This window comes from Orbicella faveolata, unplaced genomic scaffold (genome assembly GCF_042242905.1).
Source record: "Orbicella faveolata isolate gen_17 unplaced genomic scaffold, um_ofav_v1 contig_1, whole genome shotgun sequence".
NCBI classification, from domain to species: domain Eukaryota; kingdom Metazoa; phylum Cnidaria; class Anthozoa; order Scleractinia; family Merulinidae; genus Orbicella; species Orbicella faveolata.
The window spans coordinates 9,102,812-9,120,653 of NW_028301536.1; the positions used below are offsets into that span (position 1 = coordinate 9,102,812).

The 17,842-nt window shown below is 41.1% G+C and overlaps 1 protein-coding gene across 3 annotated transcripts in view; it reads right to left on the reverse strand.

The window, feature by feature from the left end:
• Window positions 1–9,821: 9,821 nt before the first annotated feature.
• LOC110047353 (allantoicase-like) overlaps window positions 9,822–17,842 on the reverse strand; it is a 180,485-nt gene continuing 172,464 nt past the window's right edge. For all 3 annotated transcript variants that reach the window (XM_089288070.1, XM_089288074.1, XM_089288077.1), the window contains 2 exons: window positions 10,332–10,420; window positions 9,822–10,118 (listed from right to left, as the gene is read on the reverse strand). In XM_089288070.1, coding sequence (XP_089144196.1) covers window positions 9,972–10,118; window positions 10,332–10,420 — 236 coding nt within the window. In that variant the 3' untranslated portion in view covers window positions 9,822–9,971. The remainder of the gene's footprint in view (window positions 10,119–10,331; window positions 10,421–17,842) is intronic.

The following is a 17,842-nucleotide window of genomic DNA, read 5'->3' on the forward strand; positions in this document are numbered from 1 at the left end:
GATTGTCTCACTAGTTAACTGATATGCCAACGAAATACTTAGACATAGGCACGCAAGGCGTGCAAGAGTTATTTTTCTGTGAACTAAAAGTCTCGGAGATAGGAGCACTCCTGGAACTGTTTACAGTAATGATTTGATTAATTTGACAATTTTTTTTTGGTTGCGATGCACAGCAAGAAAGATATTGGGAATTTGATGTACATAGGATGTTACATCAGTAATGGTAAGATAACTAAATAGCAAGCCATAAAATGTTTGACTTCACAAACTACACTTATCTGACACGTCTCCAAATTAATGTAGATACCATCTTATTTTCTAACAGGCAATTTGATTCGTTCTTTGATACAACCCACACTGTGATTGGTGTGACACGCGCACATGCATAACTCCCTCATTCACCGATCACATAGCACTTCCAACCCCCAAGAGGAATTTTTGCTCAAAAATACTCAAGTTAAGAGAAGTTTTCGCGTTTTATACTAGTCGTAAGTTTACCCTTTTTACACAACGCAACGCAACAACACTACTTCACCGAAAATAGAAAGAAAGAGAAAAAACCTACCTGACACGTTGAAAGTCTGATTTAATTAAATTGCACTTTAACTTGGTGCCACGCGACTTCAAAGAACATTTGAACAGTTCTCATACTTTTTACCTTTAAAAATATCGGACTGGAAAGAATGTCATAAATTGCCCATCACATAAAAATATCAAACTGCTACTACAGAGACGTAAAAACCGTCCAGAAGTGAAAGCTTCTTTTTGTTTAATATCCTGGGAACAATAGCCGATAACTTGTCAGCTCTAATTGAATTTACTCTCATATAAAAAACGAAAGTGTCAAGTTACCATTTGTAACTAAAGATAGCAAACATCTCGTGGGAACAAGTGGTGACGATTCGTCAGCTCTAATTGAATTTACTCCCTTGTGAAAAACAAGAGTGTCAATTACCCTTTGTAACTAAAAAATAAAAATATCTCGTTACATCTGCATGGAACAAGAACAAAACAATCGTTACCTGCACTTACTATTGTAAACGTTAGAACTGTTTCAAATCTAGTCTCGTCTCCTCTAAAACATGTCCCAAGAACTAGAAGCGACGATTCGTGACCTCTAATTGAATTTACTCCTTGTCAAAAACAAAAGTATCAAGTTACCCTTTGTAACTAAAACTAAAAATATCTCGTCCATTTGCATACTACTAACTCATGAACTGCTTCAAAACTCAAGACTCATCTCGTTCAGAACTAGCCACCATTACACTGAAAATTATGCGCTCTACTGAAAACAACCCAATGTATGTATGTAACTGTCACACTCCTCTCCAAACTGGACTAAAAATCACGAACGGGCAACATACACGTCAGTTTTTAATTTCAATTACCAAAGTCCTTGTGTTTAATACAATAAAACGCTCAAGACTGCACATACCTGAAAATTTCCTTTTTCTCCAACTACAATTCGTGTTGGTTATTAATATGAATAAGGTAAAACCCTGATAACATTGAAGAGAAAAGATTTAGTTTCATTAAAACGTATCTTCTCATTCCAGTAGTAAACAAGAACCATTATAATTGTAAAATCGTCACAGAATATCTTTTTGTTCTGTTGACGAAATTAATCGTAGTCTCCTCGCTTTTCACATTGAAACTTATCGATTGACGCTTATCAATGGATCCTATCATAGCAACCACATCAACTTGTTTTTCATTCACATGTTAAACCTAGTAGTAGAGCGGTTACGACTCATTTAATTCAAAACCTTATCTAATGGGAAAAGCTAACCCTTCATCGCATGCTCGTAGTTATATACCAAACACTAAGTTTCTTTGACTGATTATCCAGTTGCAAAGATTATCAAACCCGCCCACAAAATTCTCAGCCTAACCCACAGAAAATGTCGAAGTAAGCCCAATATATGAATACTTCCTCCTCTTTAATAGAAGAATAAATATGGCCGTTCTGAACTTTATCGGGATCAAATCTTTTCACATACCATTTACCTAGTAGATCCAATCTGATTGGTGTGACATACATACATCTCTCACTCCCTTTCCTATTGCCCCGTCCATAACATACCCGACGCGCCGACTAAGAGGCATTTTTTTTCACAAAAAAATAACTCAAAAATTACTCGAGCGCCAAAGGTGCATTACTGTTAGGCCGTAGTTACTAAAACAAGGAATGACCTAAACTGACCTAAAATGATTTAAAATGATCTAAAATGACCGAAAATGATCTAAATGACCTAAAATGATCTAAAATGACCTAACATGATCTAAAATGACCTAACATGATCTAAAATGACCTAAAATGATCTAAAATGACCTAAACTGATCTAGAATATATCTAAAATAAATCTAAAATGATATAAAATGACACTAAAATGATCGAAAATAACCTTTACTGATGTAAAAATGAGCTAATATGACGTTTGATCTTAACTAAAAAGAACTACAAATGATAGTGGTTGGCAGAAGTACAGTAGTCTAAAGTGATCGAAAGTGGACTACTAATTGAACCAAGGTAAAACGACTTTCAGTGTTCTATAATGAATTACAGAACTGAGTGCTTACCAAAGTAAAGGCTGATACGAGGAAGCTGCTATGAACTGCCGGAAGACCGAAAACGACTCGAAAAGTTCCGATGGTTTCCGTAAATTCTGAGGAAATTCTCGATAATTACTGCATCACAGCCGCAGTTTTGATTGGCGTAAAGTGCCTAGTTTTTTTCCCAGCAACATGGTTTTGATTGTTGCGAAGTTTCATCGATAGGTACGAAGTTCCAAGTTTTTTCCCAGCAACGCGGTTTTGATTGGTAAGGAAACTTATTCAAAGACTAAGTATATTGCAGCGCATTATTTCCCAACCAAAACAATTACCTTGCGTATGAAGGATTGTCGAGCGCGTTCATTTCGCCGCTAGCGGTCGTTCAAGTTCCTCTCTGCAATTTTTTTTTAACACAATGTAACAAGTGGTTGAAAAATCTAAGAATTTGCAAAAGCCATTGACGCCTCTTAGAATCAGTAGGGAGCTTAATTAAGCAAACCACGAAGACGACGGCAACGAGAACGTCACCTAACAAAAGGTTTAATGAGCAAAACAATGGCTGTGCACGTGCGTTATAAATCTTTGTACATTTCTGTGCCGTTCTCTGCAAAAGAAGAACGTGAAATGACCAAGTTCTGTGTCGTCTAAAGGCTGCCGCACACCAGCCGATTTTTTGTCGGCTGACAAAGAATCTTCACTGGTCGGCTAGTGTGCGGTGAATTCAGACAAGTCTGCGACAAGATCAGGCTTGTCGGGCGATATCTGACAGTGCTAGATCTCAAAACGTCTTGTCGGGCCTTGTCGGCTAGTGTGCGGAGGACAAAGACAATTTGTCGGGGCTCCCGCGCCTCAACCAATATGGAAATGTCATGAGAGTCACTTCAGTGGAATAGGCGCTATCTTGATTTTGGATGACCCGGCTCCAAGCCTCAACGCGGTTAGTGGAGACAAAAAATCGGTTAGTGTGTGGCAAGCTGATGTCCTGACAAATTTTAACCCGATTTGACCCCGACAAAAAATCTGCAGCTCTACGACAAAAAAATCGGCTAGTTAAGGAACGTGGACGACGACGGCTAATTTCTCGTATTTCCATTTGGAATTTAATGGTGTCATCGCATATTTAGCCTGAGCGCGTTTTTAGAGCCATTGGCGTACCGAACAGATCTAGAAAATCGCGAATTTCGCCGGTAAAATGTTATTTTTTTACTAGGCGTCGTCCTCGGCGTCATCGTCGTCTTTGCTTAAGCTCCCTATTGGCAGAGGTCAGAAACCTTTGGAAGTCCTCGGAAACCTGCGGCAATACAGGGGCGTAGCCAGCATTTTGCATAGAGGGGTTCGTACTCATAGTATCGCTGATCCAATTGAAAGGAAAATCCAGTGCCGAAGGCGCTCTTTGCTAGGGAGGTCCGGGGGCGTTCTCCCCCGGAAGATATGGTATTTTAGGTCCTCAGCAATAGCATTTCCTTGAATTCGAGCACAAGTTTCCAATAATCTCAGCAGTACCAAACGTAACCAGGATTTCCATGAGGGGATTGCAATCTCTCTTCCTAACTGAAGAAATGCTAACAAAATTAATAATGGATAAGTGCGGTATTATTGGGCCATAAAACAGGCAGATAGAAAAAGCAACACAACAGTTTAATCAAGCGGGTAATAGAAGAGCATTACATGGTCGACCACGAGGTCTCCACACCGTGCCGCGAAGGCTACTGGGAAATATTGTTACGCAACAGATTACACTACATCTCCCCTCGCGTTAGAAATAAGCTATATCCTAAATAATCAATGTTCGCTCTCAAGTCTGGAGACGATCAGTTCAAATCATAAACTCAAGAATAACTGCAGTAAATGAACAAAGTTAACAAGATGAACACTTAGGTTCACAGTCACAAGTCTCTAAAACGCTCCGGGGTTCTTATTTCACGACCGCATCGGGTGGTTCTCGTAGGGGCCACAGGTGTCGAGGCAGCTGTAGCTGGGACAGTTGGCTCTGGGCACTCAGCAGTCCGAACATCAGGAGAAGACGAGTTAAGGGCTGTGTTGGTATCTGCATTAGGCGTTTCTGGAAGACGATTCAGGTGGCGTCTGTTTCTCCTCAGTTGTCCCTTGGGCGTTTCAACTGTGTAAGAACATGGTTGACCGGCTATGTCCACCACAGTCCCTTCAACTTTTTTGTCTAGTAACCAAACACGCTCTCCAGGAAGGAGGTCTGGGAGGACTTTTGCAGAATGACGCCTGACAGTCTCTCCTCTGTCTTTCTTTCAGTGAAGCATCTTTCTCTCTACACTGCTCAAGGTATGGCCAGGAGGGCTTCAGGTTACTTGGTGAAGTAGGGATTCTGGTGCGGATCTTTCTTCCCATCAGCAGTTCTGCCGAACTTAGGCCGCTTTCAAGGGGTGTAGCACGGTAAGCCATGAGTGCTTTGTAAGGATCTGGGGTTTTCTTGAGTAGATTCTTTACGGTCTGAACCGCCCGTTCAACCTCGCCGTTCGCTTGCGGGTATCGGGGGCTAGTTAGGATGTGAATAAATCCATAGTCCTCGTCAAATTTGGAGAATGAGGTTGATGAAAATTGCGGCCCATTGTCCGAGATGAGTTGCTCAGGAATGCGATGCCTTGCAAACATAGATTGAAGGTGCGGTATCACATCTGGTGAAGTAGTATGTGAAAGTTTCGCCACCTCTACCTAACGAGAAAAATAATCTATGACAAGCAGGTAGGGATGACCTTTTAGTTCAAATAGGTCAGCTGCGACTTTCTGCGAGGGACGATCTGGTAATTCGGACGGGATCACTGGCTCTGCTAGATTTATGCGTTCCTTGATGCAGGTAGGGCATTTCTTGACCACTTCGTCAAGTTGTTGGCTCAGGCCAGGCCACCATACAGATGCTTTGGCTCTCTCACGGCATTTTGTAATACCCTGGTGTGCATCATGTAACCTTTCTAGGACACCTATTCTCATGGACAAGGGGACAACCAGTCGATTTCCCTTCATCACCAGGCCATGTTGTATTGTGAGGTCGCTCCTTTCAGGCCAGTACACTTAAAGTGGACCAGAGAGCTGGGATTTCTCTGGCCAACCTTCAGAACAATAAGTGATGAGTTGTCTCGTAATCTCATCCTGTTGTTGCTTGGACTTGAAGTCTTCCAGTCGATCGTCAGTTGCTGGTAGTACTTAACGATTGAGTCGACATAAGCTGGTACGTCAGCCTCTAACTTCTCTTCGTCTCGGTCAAGGGGTCTAACTAAGGGTGCCCGGGAAAGGGTGTCTGCTGTGTAAAGGGACTTCCCAGGTACATGCGAAATAGAGTAGGTGAATCTCATCATTCGCATTCGGAACCGTTGCACTCTGGCTGGTAGATCCTCAAGGTTCCTGGTACTCAGCAGGGGTACTAAAGGTTTGTGGTCGGTCTCAACATGGAATTCCAGGCCAAGTAGGTAATCTGCGAAGTGCTCACTTGCCCAGGTGATCCCCAAGGGCGTAACGCTGTTCTGTGGGGCTCATGGCTCGCGAGGCGGGTGTGATGGGGTGCCACTCGCCATCATCCTGCAGTTGCATTAAGACCGCTCCAAGTCCATACGACGATGCATCAGAAGAAAGTTTCGTTTGACGACTTGCATCATAGTGGGCTAGGGTTGGGGTGGAGGCCAGACTTTCCTTTAGGGCTGCAAATGCTTGCTGTTGGGCATCACCCCATAACCAGTGACTTTTCGAACTCAGTAGGTCTCTTAGTGGTTTGGATAGTTCTGCAATTTGTGGCTGGAACTTGGTTAGTTGATTTACCATGCCGAGAAATCTTCTTAATTCTGTCTGGTCTTGAGGCGTTTTCATCTTCAAAATGGCTTCGACTTTCTTGGGGCTAACATGCACTCCTTGAGCGTCGACGAGTGTCCCCAGAAATTCAACGGATGGTTTTGAGAATTCACATTTCTCTTCATTTAGAGTAAGGTGAGCCTCCTGTAACTTGTGAAGAGTTGCTTCTAAATGCTGATTGTGTTCTTCCACTGATTTGCCATACACGAGGATATCATCCATCTGACAAAGAGCACCACCAGTTCCTTCAAGAACTTGCGAGATTCGCTTCTGGAAGTGTCCAGGGGCTGAACTGATCCCAAATGGTAGGCGGTTAAAACAAAACCTGCCAAATGGCGTGATGAAAGTGGTAAGTTTAGCTGACTCTGGTGATAAGCCGATTTGCCAGAATCCTGAATTGGCATCAAGCTTACTGAAAATAGTCGCTCCAGCGAGTTGAGCTAAGGTGTGGTCGACGCTGGGAAGGGGATGATACTCCCTCAGGATGCTTTCATTAAGCTTGGTTAGATCCACGCATATTTGAACTTTGCCATTGGCTTTTGGGACCACTACCATCCTGGCACACCATTCAGTTGGTTCATCCACTTCAGAAATAATTTTGCATTTGTTCCATCCGGGAGAGTTCTTCTTTGACTTTTGAAAGAAGGGGAACAGGTACTCTCCTGGGGGTACCAATTACGTGTGGCTTCGCGTCAGGCTTGAGCTTGATGAGGTAATCGGGACCATCAAGTTTTCCAAGACCTTTAAAGAGATTTGGGAATTTTTCTTTAACTTCTTCTGCTTCCACTGCATTGACCTTTTCGACAATTTTTAGCGTCTCTATAGCTGGACGGCCAAAGAAAGCTAGGCGCGCTCCAGTCACCACAAATATTTCCTGCGATGAAGATTCTTCTCCTCTCTTGACGACTCCCATAAAGCAGCCAAGAACGGGAAGGGTTGTGTGGGCTGGGCCAAACAGGGTCTTGCTGGATTGAATGAGGGCCGGAGTTGGTTTCAGCTTTTTGTAAACGCTCTCGGGGATGACAGTGACGTCAGCTCCGGTATCAATTTTAAAGCGGACAAGAGAGCATTTAGAGTGAGGTCTACAGACCAAATGCCTTCGTTTCTCTTTGTCCTGATTTCTCCGAGAAAGGCATAATCTTCTTTGATTTCGCTGACAGTATGCGCGGACCTGCAAACAGATGCCCCACCTTTTTTCGAGCACTTGTGACAAGTCGTGGCGCTGGCCGGGCAGTTTTGTCGCGCGTGGCCCGGCGATTTCCCACAGCGGTCGCAGCGGTTCGACGGTGGACGGGTTGCCGGTTTCTTGAGAGTTTCGCTCGGACTTCTAGACGAGTCGTCTTTTCTAAATTTCGGCGTTTCCTCTGCTTTCACCGCATCGACTTCATTCTTTGCTCCCGTAGATTCCTTGAAGTCATTTCGCATTAGTGTTTGTTGCTTTTTGACGGCTTCGCTCTGTCGCGCGTGATTGATTGCTTTTGGCAGCGTTAAATCAGGGTCGAGCTGAAGTTTCTCCAACAATTTCGCATCTAGAAGGCCTACCACAATTCTGTCTCGGATGATCTCCTCTGTCAGAGTACCAAAATTACAGTGTTCGGCGAGCGTATGCAATGCTGTGATGAATGTGTCAACTGTCTCGCCTTCTTCTTGGCGGCGTTGATTGAACTTTGCCTGCTCGAAAATAACATTACGGCGAACCACGAAGTGCTCATCAAACTTCGTTTTAACGGTGTGGTACTGCTTCAGTTGTGTAGCACTCAGCTGGAAGGAGTTTAGAATATCGTCGGCTTGATCTCCCATAGCGTAGACCAGCGTGTTTATTTGACTTTCTTCTTCTTCTTCTTTCACCAGACCAGATGCTTGGCGAAAGCGTTCGAATCTTCTGCTCCATTTTGGCCACTCTTCCTGACGACTAAAGTCAAACTTTTCTGGTAGCTGCACTCGAAAAGACGTCATGGTTCGTTGAAAACCACTTCTGACACTATGTGGTATTATTGGGCCATAAAACAGGCGGATACGAACAGCAACACGACAGTTTAATCAAGCGGGTAATAGAAGAGCATTACATGGTCGACCACGAGGTCTCCACACCGTGCCGCGAAGGCTACTGGGAAATATTGTTACGCAACAGATTACACTACAATAAATTGTTGAATACATTACATGCTTCATGAATTACTGCCTCAAGGAGGCGCCTTGGATGCTTTCGTGCAAAAATGTCGATTGTTTTACGAACGTCTATTTGCCTGTTGTAATGAATGTGCATTAGGGCAAGTCCAGACTCAAGTGAGTTTTTAGTCGGTCGTTTCACGCAATTTCCCCAAATTGAATTGCACACAGCCGTGTATTTGACAGAGCTTCTAATGTTCTTACTATAGATGGGAAAAGCGCAAGGAAAACTTCATGTCCTTTTACCTTTCAACCCACTAAGTTCGACACAAGTTGAGCACATTTGTTTAGCTGACCTCGGGTATTTCTTTCTCAATTACGGTTAGCAAAAGCTAGTTACGCTTCGGTGAATACTTAAAAAAATTGTAAACTTCATTGAATGTTCCAAAAGCATGTTTCTTATAAGGGGTTGATCACAGGGGTGAACGATTGCGAAGTTTAGACAGTGAGCCCTGCCGTGTGTGTACACAGCTTTTGGACTTTTTTCCCGTATCAGTGCTTGTGCGCCTCGCCAAGTAGAACATGTTAGATGCACCATTGTAACCTTACCCCCAACAGTTTTTTTCTTTCTAAGTTATAACCCTAAGGGAGGGTTCCGGAACCCCTGGAACCCTCCCCTGGCTACGCCCCTGTAATAATCTTCCGTGGTCCAGAGATCAGCCAACTTTCATCAAGAGTTTCATTTGGAATTTCCGGAAACTTTCGCTAGTATTCGAGTCATTCAGTTTCGTTCACGGCACCTTCGGCGTGTCAGCCTTCAGTTAGGAAAGCACTCAGTTCTGATATTCGTTGTAGATCACTGGGAAGTACTATTTTAAATCATTCCAGTTAAGTTTAAAAGTCATTTCAGGTCATTCTAGAAATCAGTCAAGTGTATTTTAGATCATTAAATCACTTTAGGTCATTTTAGATGATTTTAGATTTATTTTAGATATATTCTAGATCATTTTGGGTCGTTTTAGGTCATTCCTTCTTTTAGTAACTACGGCAGTATGTATTTAGGGGACCTGGGTTGGGGGCCAGACTTTTCCACTGAAATTCAGAGAATTGGGTCAGTGTACCGTTATTTAAATGGACTTTTCTTTTCTTCCACTAGTTTAAGTTTACAATTTTTTTGGAAGTGGGTAAGCTAATGCAGTAAAAGTTGAAATCTTTCAGTTGGGTGTGAGAGTTTGGTCCATAGGCATGTCAGTAGATGTGAAATTAAGGTTTTTCACCTGGTGTGAGACTCGTACCCTGTAGGCCGGCATGAGAAGATTGGTGAGTACAATCATTAACTAAGACCCTGACTGGAACAAATTTATTTATTCCACATAAAGTGACAACAACTCTAGATGTAAGAACTCAATTCAAGTCCATGACAAACACAATTTTGGAGGTATAATACTAGCATTTACATTGTCACTCCAAGACTGAGGGACATAAATGTAAAAGGATTAAAGCTTAGAATGGTTAAGAAGAGCAGGTACACCCCAACACCTCATTCGACTAACACCTCCATCTGGATAAATGGTTAATCTCACGTGAGACACTATACCACAGTCCTTAAGTTTTAAGAACAGGTGACGCTTGTCTGGTGACAACTAAAAGGCAATAACAATATTGGAAGCAATTAACACACAAATAACAATTAACTAAAGTTAAATTTTAAAATTTACATGCATATAGAACCATGAAGCAGAGATACTAGCGATGATTAAAATGACTTAACACTTTCAAATTACTGTAAATAATCAGAACCTTCCAAGTATGATACACAATAATATTACATTACCAAAAGCATTGCTATAAAGTACCTTTGCTTTGGGTACAAGCATTTCCCATGAAAGTAAACTCCAGTCTTCAGTAGAACCATTCATTTTGCTTTTGTTTGGCATAAGGCACCCTTTAGTTCAACAAAAATAAAAAATGAAGTAATAAAATGAATGATTGTATAGGGGAGGGGAGGGGAGTGGCAGTTAAATGCACATAACATCATGCTGTGAGACTAGTGTGCACCGGAATAAAACAGTACCGGGAATAATTTTTCTTCTTTGACAGGACATGTGTCCTTTCAAATCTTCATTTTGGTCGGACATCTTATCAATTTGACCGGACATTAATTTGCATAATTGATTTGCATAATAAAATTCATTAGCATACTGTAAAGATTTTCAATACAAATCATTCAAAACTGCATTTAAATTTGATTTATTTATCATTTATGATGATTAGATGACTTTATCTACAAGATATCTGCACCAATCTCTCCTGGTTATCTCCTGATTATATGTTCTTCAAGCAAACCTAGTTTTCTATTGAATGCTACCATTAAAGGGACACAGCTTTGGGACCGCACTGACCTGGACACTTGTTTTCTCACTTTGAAAAAAGTTCACCTCAACCTGAAATCAAAGTACATCTAGAAATCTACTTCAATCTTCTAAGTGTTTTGCTTGATTTTCAATCGTTTACTGAAAAACCTGTTTTTGAGTGTGCGTTTGCTCATCCTATGATATTATTTTTATTATATTTGGTTAAAAACAGTATGGATCGCGTCTCTGTGATATGTAAATTAGCTAAGAAATGGCATCTAATGTGCATGTGCTCCAGCTGACTGTGTCCCTTTAATGCAGGAGCCCATCACTAGGAGTATGCAAATACCCCAATTATTCCTGTCCCGGCCTTTTCACAGACCCACCTATTTTTAGTTTGATTTACCGTGAATTCAGACCCCTGCAGAACCTCAGTGACCAATCACAAGCACGGGCTTAATAATTTCACTGGAAGATTAGGTTGACATGTCCACCTGAGGCCGCCATTTATCTCCTTACTGATTCACGCTCATATAGACCAGAACTGACCTTTTTCGTGGGAAAATAAGTCTTAAAATAGACCGGTCTGTAAAAATACTGTGACACAGGCTTAGTATGGAAGTTACAGGCTCCTAGTAATGGGCTCCTGACCAAAGTTGACTCTAGGGTACTACACGAAGGACTAACAGCATACCGCAATGCAGGTAATGCATAATAAGGGAATTTCTGCAGAGTACTTTATTTGGCAAGTACATGAAAGATGAACACTTCTGCTTTATGATATGGCAGGAGCCCATAATGGCTCCAGGATATGGCTCAAACTGTCAGAGTCAAGGGCCTAAAATTAAAAAAGTAGAGTAGCCATTTGGTGACTAAGTGATAAAAATCAAGTAGGAATTTTATTCAGAAACGAACTGAATGCATAAAATCTGTAAAGAAATTTCCAAGACTTTTTTGGCCGCTAATTTTCTATACGTAGCTAATGTAATGTCTATGAAAGATTCATGCATTCCAAGAGACACAATCGATAGGCATACATGATGTACTCAATGCTCAAGGGTTTGCAATGCATTATGGGGTGATTTCAAACACGATCAGCCATTTGCAAGTTTTCCGATGTGAGAGGATGGTGCAGAATGGCTTTTGTTTTAAGGACATACTTACTGGCATAAATTAATTTTGCCTCACTAGAGCTCCCATGTGGATTCTCTATGAACTCTAATTGGTTGCGGTTTATCCCTTACAAATGTAAATTTAACCATAATTCCTGTAGTTGCGAATACCTGTGGGACTGAACCGTCCATAAAATGTACAAGCAGTCAACAGACAATAGAGTTCCGAGCAATCCCGATGGCTTCCAAAAGCTTTACGATCATATGATCATTTGGTAGTTAACCCTACAGCTCATTTGCTTTTGGCAGCCGGGCTTAATTTTCCTCAAATCGGCTTTGTGGGCTTTAGAATTAATGTTATCAGCGGTTTCAACAAAATTGTAAGCCCTCTGTGGCCTGTAGGAACCAATCTTGTCCTCTTTCCAGCTTAACTGAAGAATACCCTGCCACTCCAAAACACATCTAGAATCTGTGACTACTGATCAATCATTCGAGCGATACTTGCAGTTAAATGCGCTCACGAACCGAAGACTTTAGCGCGCTCTCCCGCTCACGTTTCGAAGTTGCTGTAAATCGTAATTACTTAATAATAGCTCGCACATCAAACATGAATCAAAATGGTAGCTTAAAGTATGTCATCAGCGACAGTTGTTCGGTCGTTTTTAGCTACTCTTACACATAATCATAAATGCTTGCGGCACTTTTAAGCTCCTATTGTGTCATCTGGTTGTCATGACAACTGAAAATAAACAGATATAAAAACCATTGATTATTTCAATAATCATCGTTTCTCACATCTTAACATCATGGAAAAGCGTTGCCGTCCAGAGGCAGGGCATTTCAAACAACTAAACGACATCCAGTTGCTGAAAGTTAAAAAAGGAAGAGTCAAGTGAGTCGTTGTCCTGCCCGACGACTACATTATTAAATGATTAGTCGCTAAGCATCAAAGAGAGAAAAGAACGGAGTATCTCGTGAATTGGGCTGGTTATACACCTGACGGAGCCACGTGGGAGCCAGCAGTTCACATTCCTGCCTGGCTGTTAGAAGACTTCGAGAAGCCATGTCAAGATGACACGTTGATCTGCAACACGTTGATCTGCGATAGTCACTCACATTCGAGACAGGTTTGAAGGCACGCCTGGTTGCAGATTTCAACTTAGAAATGAGGCACGCAGTTTTCCGCGCTCTCTTCCCGATGATCAAGCCTGCGCTTTCATCGTCATGGCAAGAAATCACTGAAGACGACTTTCGCAGAGCTGGATTTCAGTTTCAACTGGAGCGGACCATGACCAGAACAGGACTGAGACGAAACATCCTGTTTCCGATTCTTGTCCAGCTCAGTCTGGGAAGATCGCCTACCTTCTTCAATGACAATGGGCAGAAAGCAGTGACTTGACGCGTGGAACGCGTGAGACTCCAGTTCCGGAAGATGAATTATTTCCCATAGGCGTGATTCTCTTTATCAATACAATGGCTCTTTTAGGAGCCACCAAATCTGTAAAAGCAATGATCAACAGCTACAAACATTCCCCTCAATTTGTTACCCATAGCTTGAAATAAAATGTTTCCTTGCCGTTGTGTGAAACCGTTGCAACACTTCAACTTTCAAGTATAATACAACTCGGTTACCAAGATTGGCTTAACAAAATATCACCGCCAAGAGTTTAGTTACAAACGAAGGAAGGGTAACACTAACAACCGGTTTCGCTACCTGCCAAGTTCGTTACGTTCGAGTTCGCTTCATGTTTGCTAGCCACTGAACTTCGGTTCGCTAGCTATATAATTCGTGTTTGCCACTATCGATAAACTAAAACTTCCCGAAACAAAAATATATAGGCCTAAGACTTAAACGAGCACATAGATTATTCCTCATTCTTTCATCCACTGCCGAGCCAAACCCGGTTAGCCGATGAAGCGAACACCACAGGTATTGAAACCAGCGTAAACCCTGGAAAGATTGAAATCTCAGTGAACGTTTATAAGACTGAAGTGAAAATGGGAGGCATGAAAGTGAATTCGGAGAATGATACTTTGAGGCAAATGGCGGCAAAGTCCGTTCTTCAAATTAGATTCTCCCAGTCTAGTGTTAGAAGAGAAAGGTGATTTTTCATGGGCCGATGGCAAACTGTGCAGAGTGAGCAAGAAATGTTTAGTCTGTGAAGTATATATGAAATAAAAATAATTCATATTGAACTGCGGTAGTAGATGAAAGTGAAGTATGATCATCGCAGTAAATTTTCCAATTTAAGCAACTGGAAAGAAGAAGTCTAGCTAGTCTCTAGCCTCTTGTTTCTGGACTTCAGTGGTTAATACCAGCAGATTTTTGTATCACCCGACTCACCCCTCGACTTTTGTTGTAGTCGTAAGGCCTTCATGTCCCAGGCAAAATATAAACAGACAACGAGGACCGAGCACGTGGCGTTCAATTTTAAACCGCTCGAGACTTCAGAACAATTTGCAGCCAAATGGTGAGTACAATATGCACAACGTAATCGATATTATTTAATTGACTTTTCTGACTTGTAGCTTATGGATCATGGAATCTGCCTGAAATTTTCCACTAGTAACCAAACCCATTAATCACGCGTCATTTCGTTTAGCATTAGGCCCTGGGTCTCAATTAACCCTCGCCATTTGTGCCGCCATTTTTAACAACGGTGAAGGTGCATGAAAATTCATTGAGCGAGTTATGTTGCCAGGCTGAAAAGGGACTTATATGGGGCTAATGATCGAGGCGAGTTATGTTTCTCTTTTTGACTTCAGTGGACTTACAAAATTTAGTTAGAGCGGTGGTTTTGTAGAGTGTTCACTTTTACTTTTATGAAGCTTTATACCAGTGTTGATACATGTTTAATGGAGGATGAATAGGTCCCCCATAAAATGGTCTGCAAAACTGTGGCCCTTCCCTTGTAAAAGAAAATACATATCAACTGTTCTACTCATCAACACACATTTTATATCCAATGTGAATGTTTGCATCTCTGTTGTTACATATATAATTTACATGCACTAAATTCTTCACCCTCTCTGTGAGAAACAACAGAGCAAGAGTTTTTAAATGTTTTACTTTCCACTTGAAATTGATCGTTTTCCCTATTTTTATAAATTTAGTAAATTGAGCTTAAATGCTGCTCATTGTCATTGCTTAAAGTGTTTGGTTTTGCATTTCTTGTAGCTATGATTATTAAATTATATGGATCACTTACATGGATGTTCTTAAACATACATAGCAGCCTTTCAAACCTACTAGTCATGATTCACACAATTTGTAACATTGGGGAGTTTTAGATTGGACTACGAGTACAAGATTCAATACAAGTACCATTTTTGACGTTTAAACCAGTGACGTTTACAGGGCCCTAGTTCTTCATGCTGATTTTAGGCAAAGAGGGTAGCTCATGGGGTGAAATGGGTATGTGTTGTGATAATGTGAAGCCTGAAAACTAGAAAGAGTCATTGTCAGAGAAAACCCGGCAGTACCAAAAGATCGAGGTCGGCTGTTTACATTCATCTTTTCACAGTGTAAAAGCTATCCGAAAAGATTAACAACCATGACATTTGCCGAGGTAGGCATTCGTTTTTCTTCGAGATATCACCACATCACGATTTTGGCCTCTTAAGCGTTTTAAAATGATCGAAATTTCGGGCAACTTTAGGTGAGCCTAAAAGATACTTCCTACAACTTCCAGAAACTCTTATTTTCGTGACATAATATTTGTCCCCTTATTAGTTGATTGAGAAAGATTAGAGGTCTTTCGCATTCATTCTACGGTTTTCAAGAGGTGCCAAATATCGCCGCCGAATGGTTAATGAGTGTGACCTAAATTTTAGCCATTTTCAGCGAGTCATTTTTCAAAAGTGCAGCAGTCTATTTCCACAGAAAGACATTTTTGTGATAGTCTTTTGCACTGTTATCAATATCCAGTTTAGTTAAAATTGGTATCTACTGGCAAATAGGAGTAATTGACCTCACAAAGTCCAAAAAAAATCATTAGCCAGAAATATTTCCCGCCAAATTTTTAGGGAAGAATATCACCTTATACCGACTTTCTGCGATTGTTATCCATGATTTACTAAAATATTTGCAAAAAATAGTTAGCTGGACTGCAGAATAGAATATTTAAGCTGTGAAATCGTTAATAACCTTTGTAAACATTTCAAACTCGACAAATCCTTACCATTATTTAGGCTAAATTTTCCCGCGAAAATTCCATTTCTAACATCACGCTGCATGGAAAAACAAAGTGGATCCTCAGTTCGCTGGTCTCTTTTGCTGTTTAGTAGAACAAACTGCAAGTTATTAGTGAGCGAGGCTTTTCCCTGAACTTTAATTTTGGGACTTCGGCAAACCCCTTGTTTACATCGATTTTCTCGTTTTTGGAAGGTGTGGCGTGTTACAGATTCAACGATCAGACGACAGGACTTCGAAATGTCCATCTTACTTGAAGGTTTTTCCTTGGTTTTGAAAATATTAGCTGTTCTTTCAGGTCAGAAAAATCACCTAGCATTGCTGGTGGCGGGGCAGTTTTTCTTCAATTATTAGCGTGCAAACAAGATAGTCGAGGAAAGACATCAGAGGTGGTGTCTATTTTGCTCAGCCGATTGTTTACACAACAACGCAGATTTTGTAGGCCGCTTTCCGGCCTACAAAAGGATCATAAAAGACAGATGACTGGAATGTGAAAAAAAAAACTGAATAAACTTCTCAATACGTGTAGTCGTTGCAAGGTCAAGATTGCCAACGGATATCTTTCTTACGTTCATTGTTGTCGTTTGTATCGTTGCAGGTTGGTACACTGTCTTGTTTTCCGTTTCATTTCCTTTGATATTACCTCGTGCACACAATTGACTTAGGACAACTTGCTATAGAGCTGATTCAAAGGTCTCTTAAGATGTCTCGAAAACTCACACCCGGAAAAATCTGCTGAATTTAGCTGAATTATTCGAAGAATAAGGATCCGTAGTGTGTAGATATATATATACTTGGTGTATACTTATAATGCAACCGAAAAACCATACGAATCCTGGGTATTATTTTCATGATCCGGGAGAGGAATGTACCACCGCAGGCTAATTTTTTTTCCTCTCTCTGCAGATTCTGCCTGTGACATTGTATCGACGAACTGTAAACAAGGCGTCTTTAAGTAATCCGCGGTAAGCGCAATGTGAAAAAAAGGTTTTTTTTTCGGGTCTGAGTTTTCGAGACATGCAGAGAATCTGACTTTTTCGGGTCTGAGTTTTTGTTTTTGACCGTCTCAGTTTATGGGTCTGAGGTCTGAGTTTTCAATCTCGCAAGTTGCCCAAAAAAAATCCAAAGAAAAGCAAATGATGAAAACCAAACACTAAGCTGACTTACATGTAAATGGCAAAAATAAAAACAACTTTATTTAATGAATCGTTAGAAAACTAAATGAAATTGAAATGTCGTCTAGGACAGTAGATTTTTCTTCCACCCCCTTGCAAACAACAGGGTGTGGGTGGTAGCGAGATTGGGGGGGGGGGGGGGTGTCCTTTCTCTGTTGCCACTATGTAATGGTACTTCGTTCCACCTCTGCATCCTCCTTGAATGGGGCAGGAAGGATAAAAACATTACCCTCTGGACAAATATCGTTTCTGTTTTAACAATCCATTCAGCCATTATTCTGTTTATTTTTGACATTCAGATCAGTTGAACCATCTTGTTTTTGTAGATATTCTTGAGCTACCGTTCCATTTACCTTAACACAGATACAACTGCATTCTGGCAGGGTTAATGAAAATGAATTTGCCTCCGCAAGATTTTTTTTTTCATGAACCATGTTAAAACTATCTCAATTAATCTTCAGAGCAACTTAGTTGCGTGCAAAATGTAATTCAATTTATGTTCTCATGGATCACAAACATATTGCGATCTTGTTC